The sequence below is a fragment of the Polypterus senegalus genome, chromosome 18, assembly GCF_016835505.1.
Source record: "Polypterus senegalus isolate Bchr_013 chromosome 18, ASM1683550v1, whole genome shotgun sequence".
In the NCBI taxonomy this organism is placed as follows: domain Eukaryota; kingdom Metazoa; phylum Chordata; class Cladistia; order Polypteriformes; family Polypteridae; genus Polypterus; species Polypterus senegalus.
In genome coordinates this window covers 54365951-54389493 of record NC_053171.1, presented here as the reverse complement: position 1 = coordinate 54389493, position 23543 = coordinate 54365951, and the positions used below count along the sequence as shown (strand labels likewise).

Genomic DNA, 23543 nt, shown 5'->3' with positions numbered 1-23543 from the left:
CACAGTAAAACCTACAAGGAATAAACAGATTAAGAGCAGAGCAATGCACTGCACACGACAAAACACCAACAATGAAACAGTGATGACTGATGGGCTCTTCTGTCTGAGAGAAAGCCCACCCTCTTATATATACTACAGCTGGTGCCTGATTTTCCAATGTGCCATATGATTACAGTGTGCCACACCTCAAGCCATTGTATAAAGGAGAAACCCAAGTGGGCTTCCCAATTTAGCTTCTCTTCACAATACTCCAAAAGTCATGGTTATGTAGCAGTCCAGTGTCCCAAGAACAGCTGGACAACCTGTGAGATGAATCACACATTTAAAAGAGCAAATCACTAGAAACCTCATGTATAACGCTGTGCGTAGAACTCGCACTATAACATGGCATAAGCACAAAAGCCAAAATGTGCTTACGCACAGAAAAATCCAGATGCAGGAATCTGTGCGCACTCCAACTTCCACGTTCTTCCGCTACATAAATCCCGATCAGCGTGAAAAGTAACGCTCGTGCACGCGCTTTATGTAACGCCCCAACTCCTCCCAGAATTACGCCTCTTTGAATATGCAAATCAATATAAATCGCCCTTAAGCTCAGCCTTCTGTGAAAAGACAATGGGAAAAGCATGGGAGAAAATATAAGAATTTCAGCGAATACCAAATGGAGGCAAAGGAAAACATACTATTTGTTCAAATAAACCGTGGTATAATCAACAAAAGGAAGTTGATCGAGTGACATAGCGTGTTGGAGAATCTTGAAAGCTCACGTTCACAAAATCGCACAGTGCTGGAAATAAAAAAGAAGTCACATATCAAAGTCGCCGTGAAAAGGCGAGTTGTAGCCCACTGTCTGAGTGTCATATGAAAGCTTATTAGGGTACAGAGAAAAAAGGCACACAGTGGGGAAAAAGCACGAAATGTCAACTTCAATCTTGACATTTCCACTTTAATCACGTAGTTTATTTTGTCATTAAAGTAGAACATCATCAACTTCATCTTAAAATCGTTTAATTAACCAGTTTCTCAAATCACATTGTAATTAAAGTAGTATGTTAAATGCTTTGTTTTGTATTTGATCTTCTATGTGTGTGAATCACTACTTGCTTCTTAAACCGGATCTCTTCCTCCAACTGGACACAGAATCCATTACATTCGTGATATTACAGCTCTCTGAATAACTAAAATACTGAGATGTATACGTGATATCATTTTTATGATGATAGGAGTTAAAGTATGTTATTAAACATGAGTTTCACGGCGCAGTGATTGTGTGCGACCTTCGATGAAATAATTTATTGCAGCAGTATTCAGGGGCGGCTCTAGGCTTGTGGTGGCACTGGGCAGAGGAAGAATCGGTGGCTACTTCGCCCGCCAATGTCAGTAAGGTAGCTTATGCACGGTGGATGGCCACGTCCATTGCAGACACTGCATAGCCGCCTCGTGCTCATGACACAAGCATTTAACTTTTGCCGAAATTTGTCGCTGCGTTTCTAGCTGTGTTGTTATTTTCTCTTTCTGTTTTATATTCAATATATATTGGCGTAGCCGCCACTGCAGTCCTTGCTTTTTTTTCCCCAAATACCCAATCACCACAGAATCAGCTCTGTAATAGAAGTTAAGCCATCTTTAAACTTAGCGCCGATTCTTCAAAATGTTTAAGGAACATTGAAATATCTTCCTAGTACATGTTTAATTATTCTATCCTTCACGACACTCCCAGTGAAGAATATAGATTATTTAAATGAAGTTAAAGTTTTATCTGTATAATATAATAAACATATTTTGCTGCATTTCACCTTAAAAATGATATCGTCATCATATGTTAATATGCGCTTTATACAGTGGCTCAGGTTGTGCGATATTATAACTGTAGTGCAAGTTTACAGTGGGGTGATTGTACTTGTTGTACTTTTTGTTCTACAAGGAGCAATTGATTGAGTGCATTTATAGTTCTTGGGATGAAACTGTTTCTGAACCGCGAGGTCCACACAGGAAAGGGTTTGAAACGTTTTGCCTTGGCTGAGGCAGTGTGTCCTTAAAGCTGTATACCGATAATTCTCTTTCTGATCAGCTGCTGCTGTGATTCACACTCAGATACAGTGATACAAATACTCCGAGTGGTGCAGTGAGAGTAATATGGAAAAAGATGATCCGCTGTGGCAACTCCTAACAGGAGCAGCTGAAAGAAGAAGAAGAAGAAGAAGGTGCAGTGAGAGTAACAACGCTAAAGCAGTTATGGTATTCGGAATACTGTGGCTGTTCCCTGGACCATTATATTGTTACAAGTTAATTACAATCAGATGCGTTACACTGATAAACAATATGCGGTTAGTTTCAGTGTATTTATAAAGCCGCGTCAGGAAAATAAGGTGTAACCACACAGGAACAGTAGCATTGCTTTGACGCTGGGTGCCGCCAGTCTGCAAAACCGAGCGGAGAACTTAAGTACGACAAGGTATGAGGTACCGTGGAAAAGTGCGTGGCTCTACGCCAAGTGTAGGTTTTATACATCGCGATTTGAACGTGGAAAAGTTCTTACGTAACATTTCTGTGCGTACGCACCGTTTATACATGAAGCCACAGGTCCACTTGGGCACATTAATGAATTCATCTGGGTATGAATTGCTGGATGTGCCCTATGGAAATAGTTGCATTGTACAGTTGCTGCAAATTAGGCAGCTGCACAATCTTGCTGCCATTAGCCCTTTATATTTCATCCCTATGATGCTTGATCACACTAAGGGCAGGGCACTGATGCAATGAAAGCCATGCAGTGGTGATGTAGGTGTGAGAAGGTGCATTATCAAGCAGAAAGTGTCCATCTGCGTATTCATAAAACACAGCCATAAAGGGATGTGTTAGGTCAGAAGGTATGCACAGACATTCCTTGTTGTTCAGATGTTCTTTAGTAGTTATCAAGGGTTCTAAAATGTGCTAGGATAATATTCTCCTCACTATCACTACCACATCCTGCAATGGTTCCACGGACTCATGTTGTTGGTTTTAATTTCTCAATTTTTCACCGGCATAATGAAAAAGGAACCTGGAACTAGCCCAGCCGAGCAAGTTTTTTCCACTTATCAACAGTCTAGTTTTGATGCCTCTGCACCCACTGCAGATGTGCTTTCTTGTTTTTCATTGACAACACTGATTCCCAGCAATGCTTTTAATCAGTTGTAGCCTATTTGAGATTGAAAGTCTTATAAGTGGTGCATTCTGAGATTACCTTCAATTCAGGATTCATTTACTCAGCTGTGATCCCTCTGTTTGGCCGTATGATTCTCACCATTTTCCTTGGACTCCACTGACCAACAAGCTGTTTTCAGCCACAGGTTCACCTTTGACTGATATATTTTTTTTTTTGCTTTTTGCACCATTCTTGCTAAACTCTTAAAACAACTGAGTGTGAAAGGTCCAAATCTATAACCATCTAGGAGGTTCTGGGTTCACCCAGGTTGGCCAGTTGCCCTTGATATTTCTGAATATACTGAAACAGAGGTTTTAATTGCTGGATGCCCTTTCTGAGGCCAACTTCTTCATGTTACCTACTCTGACACGCACAAAAGGTGGTGACTCGACAGAATTATAAAATCAATATAAATAAATTATCTATCTATCTATCTATCTATCTATCTATCTATCTATCTATCTATCTATCTATCTATCTATCTATCTATCTATCTATCTATCTATCTATCTATCTATCTATCTATCTATCTATCTATCTATCTAAATGGTACTGCATCTTAACTGATTTACTGATCCTTTGATGCGCAAATGCTACTTAGGATTAAACGTCCACTTTAATTAGGTATTATCTTTAACAACTTCTGTTCTTATTTAAACTAGTGAGGGGGATCCTGCTGTTTTGTTCTCTTTACGTTCTGGGAGGCCTAACTCCATGCTTCTCTACCGTCTCCTTATGCTCATCTTCAGTTGCAGCCAACCCAGCCTGTCTTTCGTTTTGTTTCTCTTTTTTGTCTTTCTACTTTTAAGCACATTTTTATTTTGCCAAGTTCTAACGGCACACAAAAAAGTGTTCAGCTTTCTTTGGGCTCCCATCCAAACCGTTGACAATACTGTCTTTCTCCGGGAGACATAAAGCGACCTTATAAGGAAACGTAGGCAAGGCTGGCCATGCAAATGTAACTGGCGCCCACATTCAAATGTGGGATTGTCTCTGCTTTAGTAAAATGGTGGGCTTTGATCTGCAACTTAGCTGGACTGGGCCACATGTTGCGGGCAGGCGAAGAGGGGACAAAAGAAAAATTGTCATTTTTAAGGAGATGGAGTACCAGAGTGGTACATTTGCTAGTGTTGCTGCCTCAGAGATCCAACCTTTATTAGGTTAAGTTCCCTCACCCTGACTTCATCCATGTGTCATTTACATGTTCTCCTGATGTTTACCTGGCTTTTCCTCCCACATCCCCAACCATGTGCATGTCAGCAAAATTGGTCATTCCAAATTGGGCACAATGTAAGTGTGCATTTATGCAAGACTGGCTGTCCAGGGCTGTTTCCTGCCTTGTGCTTAATGTCACCACAATAGGCTCTGGCTCCTCACAACAACTAACTGGATAAAGAGTGTACTTTCCAGTTTAAGTCCAGTCCCAAAGACACACTTCACTCCCTACTGAGGTTATAGTCTCTTAGAGAACAAGAGTCAGACTCAGCAGTCATGGGGAAGGTGCCCCTCCACTATGCTGCCACTAAGAAGTAAATTTACACCTCTTTAAGTCATGAACACTTCAAACAACTAGTAGAGAGCAACACTACAGAATGGCACAGGCACAGATGGCATAACTGTACTTTGGAGGTATAAGCCAAAAACCAAGATGGGAAGAATGTGACAGAAGTTGGTATACCCAGTGGTCTGCTGCATTCTTAATGAATGGAAGTAATCTGATGGCTCAGTCAAAGAGTCCTGCAGGATTATTTTATAAAATAGAAAAATATATGTCGTCCACCCATCCAGGTACTGAACCTGGTCAATGCAATTCACTGTTCCTGGGAGTAAGCAGCTATTTTGGCCACTTTGGATTTAAAGCAGGACGGGTCAATAATATGGCATCACATGGCACACTCATTGAGTTACAAAGGGCCAAATGGCTAATTGGCCTAACTACAGAATACATGCATAGACTTGGGAGGAAACGCAAACTCCACAAACACACTGGGTTGAAGACCGGTCTAAAGAGGTTATCATTAATGACCTGCTTGGTAAGATGAGGCTGACTACTTGTGTACTGGACCCCATTCCCATGACACTTCTTCATGCCGTAATCCCGACTGTTACAAAAATAACTAATGCATCCCTTGACACTGGCTTTGTGCCAGCCACTTTAACAAAATTGCTTCTATAACACAGTGTTTAACAAAGTCTGATCTTGATACTGACAGTCTTAACAATTTTCGGCTGATTTCTCACTTATCTTTTCTGTCCACAGTTCTTGAGTCTGTTGTAACCTCCTAACTCACCAATTACTTAACTTTTAATAATCTGATGGAATCCTTTCAGTCTGGTTTCAGGGCACAGCACAGCTGTGAAACCGCTCTGCTTCGGGTAACTAATGATTAGTTTACGGCTGTAGACTCTGGGTAAACCAGCATATTAATTCTATTAGACCTCAGTGCAGCATTTGTGACTATCAGACATGACATTCTACTGTCCAGAATGGAAGACATTCCAGGTATCTCTGGCACTACCATCCAGTGGTTTAAGTCCTACCTGACTGATAGGCAAGAGTTAGTCCAGGCAACAACAGATCCGGCTCGGCACCAGTCACACAGGGGGTTCCTCAGGGCTCTGTTCTCGGCCCTCTGCTCTTCTGTGTTTATATACCGTATACACTTGCGTTTAAATTCTCCTGCGGATAAGTCAGGACTTGATTTACCATATAATTTGAAGGATTTTATAATGTCGGTCATATAAGTTCAATGCGGAAAACTCACATTATTGGTCCAAAAGATTATGATATGCTAACACCCACCTGAGAGAGTAACCACGGAGCACACGGCCTTTTTTATTATATGTATTGAGCCTACGTGACCACACAGTAATACCCAAACTATTCCGAAGCAATGTTTGCACTGTTTTGTGTTTTTGTATCTCATACACTCATAAACCTTTATCGTAGGAGCATCCCTTCTCTACGATGGAGCTTTCGATCAGAAGAAAATATGAAGATGGTTTTAAATTAAAAGTCGTTAAAGTGGCGAAAGAAATTTGATGTGTCTGAGAAACTGATGCAAAATTGGAGGAGGCAAAAAGATGTAAAAAAAAAAAAATAACTGTCATATTTTTGAACAGGCATATAAGTCAGGGTCTGATTTTATAATCGATTTTTCGGGTTTCAAGACCCGACTTATACGCAAGTATATATGGTACTTCCCCTTGGCCATATTATTCATAGCTTTGGACTGGGTTATCATTTTTATGCAGACGGTACTCAACTCTGTTTCAATGTTAAAAGTGAAACTTCATCAGGGCTTTTTTAGCTCACACCTTACCTGGATGAAGCACAACTCTTTAAAATGAAATTGCAACAAAACTAAACTTCTACAAATTGGCACTAAAGCGCAACTTAAGAAAATGAGCTCTTTCTCAGTCACTCTTGACAGTGATCTCATTAGACCTTCTTCTGATGCAAGTAATCTTGATCATTTTTTGATTCCTCCCTTTCTTATTCCACCCATATAAACCACATTAAGAAATTTTCCTACTTTCACCTCCATCATATGTTCCCTGTTCGCTCATTACTCTCCTTTTCTAATGCTGAGGCACTTGTCTGTGCTTTCATCACATCCCACATCGATTATTATAACTCACTACTGGCAGATGCCCCATCTAATCTTATATCACAGCTCCAGTTGATTTACTCTGCTGCAAGTGTCCTAACACGAAGCAGCAGCATGAGCACATAACACCCATCCTGCTTCAACTTCACTGCCTCCTTGTGTCTTACAGGATTGAACATAAAATTCAATTATTAACCTACAAAGTTTTAAATCACCTTGCACCCGACTACATCAGTGACTTTTTCCATCACTCTGCTCCTGTTTGCCCACTAAGGTCCTCTGATTCTGGCCATCTTGTTGTGCTCCACACTCCTTTACTCTATGGGTAACAGCAGGACCTTTGGAATGACCTCTCGAAATTAATTAGATCAGCTGACTCCATTCATTCTTTTAAAACAAAAACTGAAAACTCATCTGTTCAGGAAGGCTTTTAACTTAACCTGACATTCTGCCTCCTCTTTCAGTCTCCCTCTCTGCCCAGTATAATTTGTGTGCGTGTTACGTCACAAATGATATTTGCTAGGCTTTCTTTTAGTATTGAAAGTAGCATTTTACTCTGGTTTATTGTATTTTATTCTACTTAATAACTTTCTATATCCCGTATCTATCCTTTTTTATGTTCTATTTTGGAAACACCTGTTTCCAATGTTAAATTTACCTGCTGTTTCTTTATGAGACTCTGGGAAGTGCCTTGAGCATGGGAAAGGCACTACAGTATATACAGTAAATAAAATGTATTATCATAATTATTAATTATTATTATCGTGCCCCTCATTGTGCCACTTAGCTGTCAATAAAACACAATTTATATTCCTTATAATGCAATACAGAATGAGAGTCAGAGAATGTTTAAAGGCTATTTTCTTGATTTTGACCTAAACCAAATATGTGTCAGACATTCTAACTATACTTTTGCCCAAAAACAAAGCAGAAGAATGACCACCACTAATACTTTAGTCCTACCTTTCAAGTTTAAATGGACTCCACGGGTACTTGGAAGATGTCCTAATCCCTTATCCATTGGAGTCACTGACCATTACAGCAGCACTGAACTGCAGAGGTGGTACCACACTTTCATATAACTCACTCAATTAAATCAAGGCTATATCCACTCAACTGAATTTGTCCTTAAAAATTCAGACATTAATCTCCATTTTTATTTTTTGTCCACACTACCCTGGCATTTTTAACTGCCAAAAGCTGTGACTTTTGAAAATGTTTCCTATAGCCATATACTTCTCAAAAACTCTGGCTTCAGTGTTGCAGTGTGAATGGGTAAAAACGTAGACCTTTGAAAACACAGACTCTAATCGAGCTCTGATTGGTTCATGATTATTATGTGGCCCTTCCCTGATTGGATCCTGTTTTATTATATTTCATCTGTCACTTTCCTTGCTTTATATTAATTAATGCGTTATTTTTTTTTTTATTTTGTTTTTCGTATTCGCCATTGCAGTTCCCCATGTGTAAACACAAGCTGAAAATGGATTTATGGAATGGAGGGGTCTTTTTCTTCCTGTTTCCATGTATATGTTCATGCCCAATGCTGGAAAACAGCTATGTCATATTCATCTTTGGTCATTATAGTGGACGGAGATATTTTTATAAACAATGTGAAAAGACAAGTGTGGACAGAGATTGTTTTTGTTTAAATAAAAACAGAGTAGGGTGGACGTAGCCCAAGTCACACCTGCTTAACTCTTTCAGGACTTTTGTCATCAGGAGGGGTTGAGGGCGATAATGAACTGACAAAACCTGCCATTTATATTTTAGTTTGACTCACTTTGCTAGAAAGTATGTTAGCTTGGTTGGTTTGACCGAGATTCCTTGCGTTCGCATGAGTAGTGAAGAGCAAACGGCTGGCAAAAATGGCATCAACATCTGACGAGAGATCGATGCAAATGACCAGGCAAAATACTCCGTGGACAGCGTTTGGCATATCAACTCTGAATTGGAATCTGGCTTGTCAGGTTTCGATTTTGATGTAAGTGATCTGGAGATTGGAAACGAAAATGAGGTATTAGCATCAGCTCATCACTCTCCAGTTGTTTGTGGTGCTAAATGCTCTTTTCTGTAGCTGACGCACCTATGACAGTGTTTGCCTCGGTGGACCACCACTTACGATGACAGGAGGGATAAACCAGATTGCGTTATACTGCGACTGTAACCACCACTGCCACCCCTGTCACATGAAGGCAGTCTGGCAGCCAGCCTGCTGCACATTCCTGCCAGCAGTTTGTGCCACCTGCAGCTCAAGCCAAAAGAGACAGCGAACTGGCGCCCACAGCCTGCAGCAACAGATGTTTTGATGCCGATTTTCTGTGTGAAACCATTGCGCTGTGTGCTTTTCAGAGAACTCAAAGAGTTAATCAAGTTAAGGGTTATGAGGTCAGCATCTATCCTGGTAGTATAAACCGGGAACTAGCCCTGAGCAGTTCTTCACAGAACCTACTCACACCAAGAATAGCCAGCTTAGCCCAGTTCATGGTCAAGGCACAGCAGCTTTGGACAAAAAGTGGGAACCATATCCACATGGATGCCACTCCATCATATGGCAGCCTCACACTCTGTCATACCAACTCAAACCTGTGTAAACTGGTTCAAGTTCATGAAATTACAGCTTGTTCTAGATAAGCATTAGAGAGAAAGTGGGAACCACTCCAGGTGGGCTACCCCTCCATCACAGGGAGCACTGAGCCAAAGCAAGTCAAACCTGCTCTATCCAGTGCAGGGTCATGGGGTCACAAACCAGGAACAGGCCCTGGGTGAGACACAAACCATTCCCTGGACACACTCACACACACAACCACTGATCCATCCACATTTTAGTCACACTAACTCAAATTCAATTCAAAGTCATGAGGTCATAGCCTGTGTAAGAGAATCATTAGACAGAAAGCAAGAACCAAATCCAAATGCACTTCCACTCAATCACAGGACCCACTAACCTTTAATTAAATCAAGTTCATCTTTCCAAGTCAAACCTGCATAATCCAATTCATGGTCATGGGGTTGCATTCACGAGTATAGAGTCATGAGTTAAGATTTCAACCCAATCAGTCTGTTTAGGAATCCTTAGAGTCACTGACTATCCCAACAGCGGACAAAACATGGATGGGGTGCCACTCCATCTCAGGGCTCACTCACACATACCAAGTCAAATCTCCTTAATCCTGTACAGAGTCATAGCAGGCAGAGTCTGTTCAGGGAGCACTGGGTACAAGGCAGGAAACAAATTCAGACAGAATTTGAATTCTACTGAAGTGCGCAAATAGCAGCACTCAAACCCACACCAGATGAATCCTGTTTAATCTAGTCAAAGGACCTGTGGATGTGATATAGCGGGTCCGCAGCTCTAAACAAATGGCCAGTTTTTGAATTAAATAATCGCCGTATTCGCGGCTTAAGGAGGGGGTTGTGGTAATGAGGCTGGAGCAGTTCCTGGGTGCAATATGGGCATAGCCGTTTCCGCACTGAAGTGCACAGGTGCAGAAGCAAGCAAGTAAGCGAGTGAGAGTGAGCAGTCTCACTGGGTATGGCAGGCAGCTGGGAGGACAGCCCCTGGAATGGATGTTTGGTTGACACTGGGGGTGCTAAAAGTAGCGGTTGCTCCAGCTGGGCAGTTTTTAAGAGTTGGAGTGACCAGCGGTATGGAGGACTCACCAGGAAAGGCAGCGGGAGTCAAGGGGGCTTGGGAGGGTGAGCTTGGTCTGGAAGGATGGAATGCAGGGGAAGGAAGGCTACCGGACCAGTGTGGAGGGTAGCTGCACCTGCAGGTAGGGCGACTCCCCTGTTGCAGGGCCTGTATGAGAGAAGCAGGGGAGCCGCCAGCTAAAGGAAGAAGGCACCGGGTTTTTAAAAGGGAATTATTTCAGGTATGTTGATTTAACCTCGTTTTAAAGAAAGTATTTATTGACATTTTAACCTCCAATTGTAGTTTTTATGGATTATTTATTTATTTATGGAACTTTGATGCACTGCACTTTGGACACTGTTTTGGTTTTGTTTGGTTTTTTTTTAATATAAGCACTTGGTCACTTTTTGCACCATGACCTTGCTCAGTTTGATTTGTCCCCGTCTGCCAGTTCATCTGGTTACATTACCGATGGTGTTGGGTTGAAGAGGATCCCGAAGAGAGAAGAGGGAGCGTGAAGCTGGACCTGCATCATCACAGTGGATAAAAGCCAACTTCAGCAGCTTTGAACACAAGGTAGGAATCAACACTGAATGATGTGCCAGTCCATCACAGGAAAAAAATCACTCATACTTTACTGATTTAGAGTCCCCAATTATCCCAACCTGCAGGTCTTAGGAGAAAACCAAGTACTTAAGAGAAAACTGTGTACTTCATAGTAGGATGCCAGCTCTGTGGTTTCACTGGCAAGAAATCTCCCAGTGTTCCAGCTTTTGCTGTTTTTCCACCTTACACAAACAAGCTGATCACGACCTTGGGATCTCTAAATCAGACAGTACTTGCATTACCACATGAGCAAAATTAATGTGAGCATGCAAGCTTTGGACCTCTGAACTACAAATGCAAAAGTGTGATATTACACAATAGACTCGCCTTCTCTCTTTTCAGCCATGCTGCCCCTCAATAAAGGCAACCAGGAAAACCAACAAATGTCTTAGCTGTTGTGAAGCAGGGCTCACAAAGCTGAAAAAAAAGGCCACAAAACAGACCTGGCCCTGAAACTCAAATACAGGCTCAATACAAAAAAGGGGCCATGCCATATATTCTTTGAAAAGGAAGAGGGGAACTGTAAAAACCTCTGGCTCAAATAACACAAAATACTTTATTTTTATAATAATCTTATAATAATCTATATTTTTTAAACTTTAATTTAATAATAATAAAGTCTCTCTATTATAAAGCAAAATCCTGAGACAAGACTATTTCCAAGAGATTTTTTCAAGCCCCACAAGACGAGGCTTTTGCCAAGAGATTTTTTCCAAGTCCCATCGTCTTCTCAACCATTTTCAACCACGCCCACAGTCCTCTCACCTCTCATTCGTGTGAATGCTTTTGTCAGGCACAGTTCCTGCGCTCTCAGCTCTTATACATTTTTATGTTTTCCTCACTTTAAGTTCCCAATAAAAGAAGATGTGTTATGTCAAAATCTTATTGATGAATTTCATCCCGAAGGGTTATCAACAGAAGAAATGAGTACAAGGGCAATCCTAGCACAGAGAAACGATGAAGTCAAATGAATTAACACGAAAATTGTCGATCAGTTACATTAACACGAAAATTGTCGATCAGTTACATGGCAATGACATGCAAAATTTTAACAGGTGACAGGAAAAGTAATGTAGTACATCTTATGTGAATAACATTAGACACCTAAGAAGATCTTGATATGTCATTTGTATTAAAACATTAACAGTTTCCCGTTAGAACAGCTTTTGCTATGCCACTTAACAAATCACAAGGACAAACATTTGAAAATGTTGGTTTATTTATTAGAGAGAAAGAAACAATATTCACTCACGGGCAGTTATACATTGTGTTGTCACAATTCAAGTCCAGAATCACACAGAATCAAAATTCAATGCGATATTGACGAAAAGTTAATTAAAAAATAGTTTTTACTTAAGTTTTACAATAAACGTGTAAGTTTAAAAAGTATTTGCATGTTAATTTCAAAGCTAAACAGAATGAAAACGTATAACGCAACAAATACCTCTAAGGCAACATGAAACATAATTTTCTTTCAATTTATTACGTATTACTGTTTTTTACTATGGTTAACTACTCACTGTAATGTAAAATAGTTATTTCTATTATGCATATGTAACCATTCCCATGAAAATAACAATCTGTTTAAATTGTACATCCGCATCCCCATACGCGAGCAGCAGAGTCGCAAAGTGCTTAGCGCATTCCACCCCCTAGTTTCTTAAAAAAAAATATCAAAACAAAGTAGATAATTCAAAAATTATCAAATAGAAATAAAAAGAGAGAAAGTATAAATACAAGAGCAAGAGTCCAAAAACTGAAGTATCAGAGAACTTACAAAATCCAAAAATGAGAGCTGATCAGCACAAGCACATCTAATGCCTAAACACTGGACTGGGGCCTTTATGGTCTTTATACAGGCTGGAGAAAGATACCACCAATACTACATCAGGGGGTCCCATTAACATATAACAAGCACGGACAAATCTTACAGAATTAACATCAATTGCAAAATGATTAATGAACACAAAACTATTAATTACAGAAATAAACAAAACAAAAAGAAAGAAAACCAAAATATATTCAACACCACAAGGCATAAAAAATGGCACAAAAATGAAAACAAGAAAACTGAGGCAGAGATCCAAACCACAGTATCAGCACTTTAAGGAAGGATTCCCAGACTTAAATGGTACACAAAGCAAATTATTTTTACGTAGCTAAAATTTGTTTAAATTGACACTTTTATGGTTTAAATTGGCAGTCTGGTCACTGAACCTTCACCTGGTTATTTCTTACTCCTTTAGTAGTAGATGCTCTTACCTTCATGTTTTTAATCCTCACCACCTTCTCATCAATCTCCACGATGACCTTCCCCCCATCAGTAATCTCCCTATAAAAATAATAAAAAAACAGAATTTGGTTAGGTGCAGTTATGTGCAGCAACTACAATCAGTCACAAAAATTACTGTGATTCGTCCTTGTTACGTAGACATGCAGTATGCTTGTTTTTTGTCTTGGTTTGGACTGTTAGACGCAATAAGAACAGCAATACAAGGCCCTTTTCAAATATAAACTATAACAAAGATGGAGGTGAAGGTTGGGCACAGAATCTTTTATATGATCAAGAACTTCATCAGATATCAACTTTGTAATATGCCCTTTAAATGAAATGCTAGAGTCAAAGAAAACTCCGAGATTGCAGGCTGATTCAGTAAAATTAATGGGGATTCCAACTGAGTTAAATGATGACAAAATATTGTTGTGATCAGCGTCATTTCATCCAACAATTAACATCTCTGTCTAATCTGTATTTAAAGAGTAGTTCTCATTCATCCACTCCTTTGATTCACTAACAAAACTAATTAAAGACAACATTGGAGAAACTTAATTTGATCTAAATGAAATGTATAACTGGGTGTCATCTGCATACGAGTGAAAATTAACATTGTGTTTCCTAATGATAGATCCCAGTGGAAGCATGTAAAGTGAAAACAGTAAAGGTCCCAGTACTGAGCCCTGCGGGACACCATATCTCACTTCTGTGTATAATGGAGTACTGTCAGCACATTTCTGTACATATTGGAATCGATTTAATAAATAAGAACTAAACCAAGCGAGCACAGTGCCTGTAAGGCCAACATCATTTTCTAGCCTGTGCAGTAAAAATAGAATGGTCAATGGTGTCAAATGCTGCGCTTAAGTCTAACAACATAATTACAGTGGAGTTTCCTTCATCAGAGGACATCAGAATGCTTACTACGCCGCTCCGACGAGAAGCAACGCAGTTTTGTCTCTTTTTGAGAGGCAGGACTCGTTAAAGCCCATTGTGGCATTTCTTGTGTGATTTTGGGCTATATAAAAATAAATAGCATTGTATTGTATTGTATACTCCTTGATCACTTTCATTTTTGCATTGAGATCAATTGCCTTTTTTTCCTGTAATTGTAAGACAAATGTAACCGAACATTGTCAAAACCAATGCATAGGTCGTAAGCCCACAACTACCTGTATTAGAATGTATGGTGGCTGGCACTGCTCATTCCATCATAGTGGGGAGAGATGTTCTGGTGAAGTTTTACAGCCATTAGACCGTATAAAGTCTCCTACCATCATGTGTGCCTTCACTCTAACCAGCTATTATGATATACTGGCAAAGAAACACTTTTTTTTAACATATATTTAAGTCAGGGGCAGCTAGATGAGTAGTGTTGCAGCTGCATCATCATGCGGTTTGAATCCTACACCCAGATGTTTTGCCTGTGTTTGCAGGGGTTTCCCAACCACCTGCTCAAAGATATGCAATGATGTTATGTTGACTGACCATGCCAAACTGGTCCAAGTGTGGGTGCAGGTGGGTGAGCGAGCAGGCCCTGCCATCTACTACAGCCCAGTCAAGTGCTGCATCCTGTCTTCTATTCAATCCATCCAGAATACGCTTCAATCTCAGTGACCCTGAACTGGGTTAAGCAAGTTTAACAATTTTATGGTAATAATAATAATAATAATATTTTATTTATACGGCACCCTTCCTGTTATTATATCATTATATTGTATTGGATGTATACAGCAAAGTTGTCAATATTAAATATTTCCATATACACACCTTTAATGGTTACTTTAATACTATTAGACACTCATTAGATGGCGCATCATATACATTAACCCTGTGTTTACAAATCCCATACCAAACAACATATAACAGGCATATGCATTGGATGGTACTGTGCAAACGATAACGCTGAAGTCTATATTGATTCCTGAGATTTCAATCCGTCTTCAACAGATAGTACAACTAGTTCAGTTTAAATGCACTTGATCTTTTTCACCCTATTTATTGTTTCACCTTTTTGAACCAACTAGTTCTGCTTCACCAAGCAAAAAATTCAGTAAATGTATGTTATGTTTTGTGGAAAGATCAGCCTCGACATAGACGGACATGCAGACTCACAAGTCCCAAAAACAAACCCGTTTATTGTTTTCTTCAGCACACAGTGCACAAACCAGTAACAATGCTCTCAATCCTTTTCCTTCCCTTTCTCTTTTCTTCTCTACTCTTTCACTGCCGCCTCCACTCCTCTCTCGCAAGCTCTGTCCTCTGCCACCTGACTCACACCGAATGGAGTGAGACGGCACCTTTTATAGTTCACCCGGATGTGCTCCAGGTGTTCCCTGACGCTCTTCCTGCAGCACTTCCTGGTGTGGTGGAAGTGCTACATGGGCACCCAGAAGCACTTCCAGAACACCCGTTTTCTCTTCTGGCAGCACTTTCTTGTGTGGCAGAAGTGCTGCAGTCCAAGGATCCGGGATTGTCCAAGTGCCCCCTGAAGGTGGCTATGGTCCCCAACAGGACTGAGCTTCCAAGCTCCAGTCCAATGTCCCCGATGTAAACCAGGGGGTGCTGCCCCCTCATGTTCCGGGGAAGGTATTGCAGCTGACATGTCCTCTCCCCCGGTCCTCTCATAAGAAGGGCATCCTGACCCTGATGGCCCCCGGCCATCTGCCACAGTTTATTTTTCCAATTGTACTTAGCCCCGTAAATAAACACAACATTAATAAATCTCACCATTCATTTTATACACAGCTCAGGAAAAAAACAAAAACTTCCTATCTAATACAAAATAAGAATACATGAAAATTGTTTCTTTTTGTCCACAAAATATACATCTGTCATCCTTAGTTTAATTATTTTTAAAATGAATTCACAGCTTAAAACTATTGATAATTGTTTTATGGAGAGATAAGTAAACTTAACCTTTCCATTACCAAACTTGAAAATCACATTTTCAGGAATCAAAAAAACAAAAATCAACAGTGAGGCCAACTTGTAGATGTGTGCGAGCTGAACTTACTGACTATTCACTCAAGCATAAAGCTAGAAGTTTCTTATTATAAACTGATTCATGTTAACGTTTTGAGACCATGTGGTTGTAAAAGGGGTGTTATTTCTCTATCATACAAAAACTTCCAGGGATGAGACGAGACATTTTCCAAGTCCTGCTAGATGACACTTTGGCCATGAAATTTATTTCAAGTCACGCCTACCACTCAACCATATTAAACCACGCATACGGTACTGTTATTAACAAAAAAATAAGTACAAATTGTAATCCTAGCACCAAGAAACGATGAAGTCAAACGAATTAATGCCAAAAATGTCTATCGGCAATATATCTACATGGCAAATTGGTTATTGGCATATCAATAGATTATACTGAAACAGTTGGCGGTGACCGTGCGGAAGATGAAAATATCAACTTACAATATCCCGAAGAATATCTACAACTGTTAACATCATCCGGTCTTCCTCCGCATGAATTACTGTTGAAAGAAGGATGTATCCAAGAAAGGTAATGTAGTACATCTTCAGGCGATAACATTAGACAACAAAGGAGATGTTGATTTGCCATTCATATTAAAACCTTTACAATTTCCCATTAGAATAGCTTTTGCAAAGACAATTAACAAATCGCTGAGCCAAACATTCAAAAAAGTCGTATTATTTAAAAAAGAGAAAGAAATGGAATTCAGACATGGGCAGTTATACGCTGCATTGTCACGATGAAAGTTCAAACACAGAATCAAAATTCAATGCGCTAGTGACAAAAAGTTAATTCAAAAAATTGTTTTTACTGAAGATTTACAGTAAAAGTGTAAGTTTAAAAAGTATTTGCTTATTAATTTATTTTTTTATTTTTTTTTTAATTAATTTTATTACAATCAATACATAGCAATCAAGTTTTTACAAAAAAGAATTATGCTAAGAACAGATCAATCCCCACCCTTGAGAGAGAGAGCAAGCCAAACAGTGTAAAATTTAAGGCTTGTAAAAATACCTAAATCAACAAATTCTCTGTGCTTTATAAACTCATTTCAAAATATTACTGATTAGATCCTGCCATGTTTTGAAAAAAGTCTGTACAGATCCTCTAACTGAGTATTTGATTTTTTCCAATTTCAAATAATATAACACATCAGTTTCCCACTGACTTAAAAGAGGAGAGTTTGGGTTCTTCCAGTTTATCAGAATAAGTCTGCGTGCCAACAGTGTAGTGAATGCAATCACAATTTGTTTGTCTTTCTCCACTTTAAGACCCTCTGGAAGAACCCCAAACACAGCTGTTAATGAGTTAGGAGGGATTGTGAGTCCAAGGCTGTCTGAAAGGTAATTAAAAATTTTTGTCCAGAATAATGTTAATTTGGTGCAGGCCCAGAACATGTGACCTAGTGAGGCTGGGGCTTGGTTGCAACATTCGCAGGTTGGATCATGCCCTGCTTGCTTATTAATTTTAATCCAAACAGAATGAAACTGTATAACGCAACCAATAACTCTAACACAACATGAAACATAATTTACTTTCAAATTATTACATTTTACTATTTTTTACTATGGTTACTTACTCGCTGTAATGTAAAATAGTTCTATTATGCATAAGTAACAATTCCCATGAAAATAAAAATCTGTTTAAATTGTACATCCACATCCCCATACTCAAGCGGCTGAACCACAAAGTGCCTAGGGTGTAGCGCTGGCCTGGGGGTTGATGAGCGAAGCGAGCAGGGGGCAGAGCTTCCTAGTTTGTTTTAAAAAGGCAAGATCAAACTTTTTTTCTTGATTTCCAAGTGGAATTGGAATGAATGAAATGTTACTACATAAAAATGGATATTTTATCAATTAAACTACTTGCATGCTACTAATTTGCTACATACCACCATCTTGTTGCACACCGGCGCTGCAGTCTGAGGTACAGTCCACTTTCCATTTGGAGAGTGAAATAATGGCCTTCTTTTGAAATCAAATCTGGGTATATTGTTTCAGTTATTTATAACACTAAAGCATGGACCCCCAAAATTTTTATGTGAAGGTCTTCAAAGTGTCCAAGGGTTACATTAGGTGGGACTCCAGTGTCATTGTATAATGATTTTTAATTAAACAAAAATTTTGACATTTAACTAAATTCTTCTGCATGGCACTGTACAAATCTTGTTTCCTTTTATTTAGCTTTCATCTTAAATCACTTATGATGAAACCACAAGTTCACGAAGGCTCTTCTCGACCATTTGTGTGAATGGAATACATTGTTTTACAGAGGTTTCCAAGTTTCTAGCTTCCCTGACAACCACTAGCAGTAAACCCTTCAGTGATAATTAGCAATGGTAAATAGAAGCACGTGTTCACACTGGGCTGCTGTAATATGGCTGCTTTTCAGGACGGAGTGCTTCTCACTTTCTCCATTTAATCATTGCTGTACCACAGAAGCTCGCTCAGTGACTCAAGCATGTCCTTAGGTCTTTTCACTTCACTGATCCAGTAAATGTTAGCTTTGGAGGCAGCCAAAATAGTAATTAACCAGACACCACTAGCCTCATCTCAATTCCCTGGGCATCTAATGGACGTATTGTGACCAGTCATATCAAAGGAGATTTACCATAACACAGCCACTTACATTTTGTTAAGTCTGCTGCAAATTGATTTTGGGGCCAGCCCTCAGATATGACATGATGTGTAAACAGTTCATGTATTGTGCCAGATCGGCTGGCTACCCGCACAATCGGTGGGTGAGTGGCATGGTAGCAGAACGGTCAAGAGTCCTGTCTTTGTGAAGTCTGCCCTGTCTCTTCACGTTTTTAAAGGCACACCAGGCATGCACAGTTGTACCCCACAGACCAGTGCAGAGTCTTTTACTTTTCTCCCTGTGCACCACCTCGCTGGGCTCCATCATCCAATCTTAGGTTTCTCTTATCAGTGCTATGCAGATGATACACAGCTGTACCTGTCATTCCATCTGGAAGAAAATACTGTATCAGCTAGACTCTCTGGGCATGTCTTACTGATATCACAAACCTGGAAGAAGGACCACCATCTACAGCTCAACCTTGCTAAAACCAAGCTTCTTGTGATCCCAGTCAGCCAGTCTTTTCAAAATCTCACCTCATCTCACCTGTACAGCTTGGCTCACTGTCACTAACACCTACCAAGTCAGTATATAACCTTGGGGTGGTGACTAATGGGCAGCTCTCTTTTTCTGACCACATTTCTACTGTTTCTTGTTCATGCATGTTCACGCTCTGCAACGTCCACAACATCAGACCTTATATGGCAGAGTGTGCAGCCTAACGTCTGGTCCAGGTTTTGGTCTTCTCACATCTGCACTACTGCAACTCGCTTCTGGCAGGAGTACCCACATGTGCTATCAAGCTGCTGCAGATGATACAGAATGCCGCAGATCATCTTGCATTTAACCAGCCAAGACGGGCACATGTCACTCCTCCCTTCAGGTCACTACATTGGCTCTCTGTAGCTACACGCATTCAATTCAAATCCCTGATGACTTGCCTACAGAGTAGTCAATGGGTCAGCACCTGAATACATGGAGACACTGGTGAAGAGTCTGCCAGTTATGTATATCCACAGTGATTGAAACTGTTTAAATTAACCTGAATATTTTAAAGTGCATTTTTTTTTTAATCGTTTGGACTTTATTCAGCCACACTGGGCAGCACTTGGACCAGACACCAGCTTCAGTAGGACAGTGTTTCCTAACCTCTCTGCATCAGCCAACAGGTACCGCACCTTTTCAAAACTTGACTATTTCACTGTATTTATTCAAGTAGCACCCCCAGTCTATATTACCCATGGCTTTGGCTAACTTCTACTCGTTTACAATCTCTCTGCCCAGATAACGGCTGGTTTGTTGCTTTCTCCTGGCGCTCATTATTTTTTCATCATTCTTTCTGTACTTCAATAACTACAGCTTTGCTCTGTAAATAAACACTGCTTTTGATTGACACACTGTGCTTGCCCCACAAGAAAGATTCACGATGAAAAACCTCACTAAACGGGTTTGATTTTGTCGATTGTCATAGAAACAGGCTCTTAAGTATGTGAGTGAGTTGACAACCAAAGACTGTTGAAATTATAATTTGATTTGAAATACTTTATTAATAAAAAAGGGAAAATTGTCTTTTCAAATGAGCTTTGGGGGTCAAAGTGTAGGGTCACCCATCGTACAGCACCCCTGGAGCAATTTTCAGGTTAGGGGCCTTGCTCAAATGCCAAATGGAATGGCATCCCTTCTCGCAGTAACAGGATTTAAACCGGTAACCTTCCAGATACCAGCACAGATATTTAGCCACAGGACCACCACTCCATCTAATGAATACAATATTCACAAACAGAGAACAGGCTAATCAAATCTACAAAAAGAATAAGAAGAACAGCAATAGCAGCTTCAAGAAATAAAGGGAAGCAGGTGTTCTGGACCACACAAAAAAAAAACGAAACGCATGTGGTACTCGGGAGCCAGCACAAATGTTTTTTGTCTATGTTTTACCGCAAGCAGAGTGAAGAAAAAAAGATATGTCAGTTTGATTACTTGACAAAGTGTGTCGACCTTGTGATATGTTTGTGACGCAATAGGAAACCTGAAACAATGCCGAGAAGTCCTAAATCATAAGGAACTTGTATAATCTGCTATCCCTTGTGATTCTTAGCTGTGTAATCCGATATCCTCAAGGCAACAAGATCCAGAAACAGCAGTCATTAAGTGTGATACCTTTTCTAAAACTGTGGGGTGTACTGTGACGATGCCTACAGTGAGGTTCCCTCCATTCTAGTACTCTTAATAAATTGTACCTTGGGTACATAACCAGCTACCTGCTGCTGTAGATGATATTCCAGCACAGCCCCTGAACTTTGTTCTCATTTTCCAGATACTGTACATTCATCCACTTTTAAAAGCAATAAACAATCAGACAATAAGCATGGAAAATGGACTGTCTCCATATGCTGGCTAGTCTTTGAATGCATCACAACTGAGTGTGTATTAAGTACTTTAATGCTTACTAACCCTGTTCATGAAGTCAGTTAATGTTGACCCAGATTGATTTGGAGCATTCACACGTTGGTGATGACAACCTGAAGACCAGGAACATGGCCTATGACTTTGCTATCTGGGCTTATCCTACAACAACATTTCCAATCCTTTGTAAATGACAAACTTAACCTACACTCATACAAAATCTCAAACATTGTCTTGCTCCAGTTGAGTCTCTTGCACTGGTCTTTGTGATGTGTGTAAAAAAATATGACATTTCTTCTGCCCTGTCACTCTACCAAATGCTAAAATACCTTTAACTGCAACTTATAGTAAGACAACATTAAATGGCAGGCCAATTAGCCCAAAAGGCATTAAGCAAATGTCATCAATCACTCTTAACAAAACACCAACTTGACACCTAATTGTGGGCCGATGATAAAGAGGAAGGCCACCAAAAATAATGTAGCAAAGGTCTAGTTAGTGATCATTTATATTGATCAGGCAAGTTTTTGGACCAAGTTAATTAACATACTGTAGCCTTCTTTCTATTATGCTACGCCACAATTTTAACCCATGAGACCTGGGGATAGAAAGAAGACATTGTCTTCTTGTGGGAGGTTGGAGTTTGTAAGGGCATTTGGCTGTAAAAATGCCAATTCTCCCTTGTCACTGTCACTGCAGAAACCCAGCACAAGACAGCTACCATCTAGCATGACACCTCACCTTTATGCTCTTGGCAGTCAGTAGTGAAACTCAATGTGGTCTTCTGCTGTTGTAGCCCACTGGCCTCAACGCATGATGTATCATGCATTTAGAGATGCATTTCTGCTCCCCACAGTTGTAAGGAGTGATCATCTGAGTTACCATAGCCTTTCTGTTAGCACAAACCAGTCTTACCATTCTCCTCCGACCTCTCTCATCAACAAGGCATTTCAACCAAATAACTGCTGCTTGCTGGATGTTTTTTTGCTTTTTAAATTATTCCAAGTAAACTCTAGAGAGTGATACTCCCCAGAGATCATCAAATACAGAAATACTCAGACAATCATGCCAAAGTACAAACCACTGAGATCACATTTTTCCCTATTCTGGGTTTGATACGAACATTAACTAAAGATCCTGACCTGTATCTGCATGATTTTATGCATTGTGCTGCTGCCAAATGATTGGTTAATAAGATTACTGCATGAATAAACAGGTGTATATGTGTTCCTAATAATTTTCCCAATGTGTGTATCTATGTTAGGTTAACTTAACTTGGCACATTGTGATCAAGTGTGCCTTCATGTTCAGGTTGTGTCCCATCTTCTGCACTGAGCTGCTGGGAGAGGCTCTGGCAAACCCAACCCTGTTATGTGAAACGTAGACTCAATGGATGGGGTGAAGATGATCAGCTAAAAAAACAACAATAAATTCAATTTTAGGGAAGATTGTTATTGTGAACAGCAGCAACAGGAAGACAGAGATTAAAAAGCGGAAACTAGAAGATGGGGGTAATTTGAAAGAGAACAGAGTGAAAGCTGAAGGGCTGCTGCAACAGGAGATGGGTGCAGCGTGCAGCGACGTGCCAGACATGAGGAGCAGGACAAAAGATTTGCAGCAGACATCCATTAATCTGCGTTGACCGTGTTATCGCTGATCCCAGATGGCTTCTAGTTACTTACAGGCTGATACAGTACATGCTTCAGCTACAAGACTGAGAGCTAAAACAAACCATATTGCATCAAAATTAAGTAAAATAAGCTTTGTGTTTTAAGCAAAGGGACTGACAAAGTGAGCAAATTAACCTTATCAGTAGGCTCATGTTTTCCATCAGTGTCCAAGAAATGGAAAATCAGCATCATTTTGAGAAACAGACATGACTGTCTGCATCTATTCTATGCAACTTTTTTCATTTCAGCCAGTATCTTTTGTTTATCTTAAGAGGAAACCTTCACATTTCCACTACTAAAATATTATGTCACTTTACCTTGAAAAGCAAGACACAGTAGTTATTTCTGGTAAGCCAGACAGAGGTTTTAAAGTTAGGTAGTTATACACATGACACCAAAGTGTGACATGATGCATGTTGATTAGCACAGCCAAAGAATAATTTCACTGTACTGTACTCTATACACAGGACAATAAAGACCCCATATTAGGACCAACATAAGAGCTACAGTGTGGACTCTTTGTATTAGCCATGTGCTTTCTGCTTAATTCTAAGTGCAAAATTAATTTTGCTTCTTTTGTCACATAGGCAGCAA

The 23543-nt window shown here is 39.9% G+C and overlaps 1 protein-coding gene across 3 annotated transcripts in view; it reads right to left on the bottom strand.

Annotated features, from left to right (window-relative positions):
• Positions 1-23543, bottom strand: part of stard9 (StAR-related lipid transfer (START) domain containing 9) — a 234268-nt gene that overhangs the window by 185483 nt on the left and 25242 nt on the right. For all 3 annotated transcript variants that reach the window (XM_039741793.1, XM_039741795.1, XM_039741794.1), the window contains exon 2: positions 13301-13370. In XM_039741793.1, the coding sequence (XP_039597727.1) occupies positions 13301-13370 (70 nt within the window). The remainder of the gene's footprint in view (positions 1-13300; positions 13371-23543) is intronic.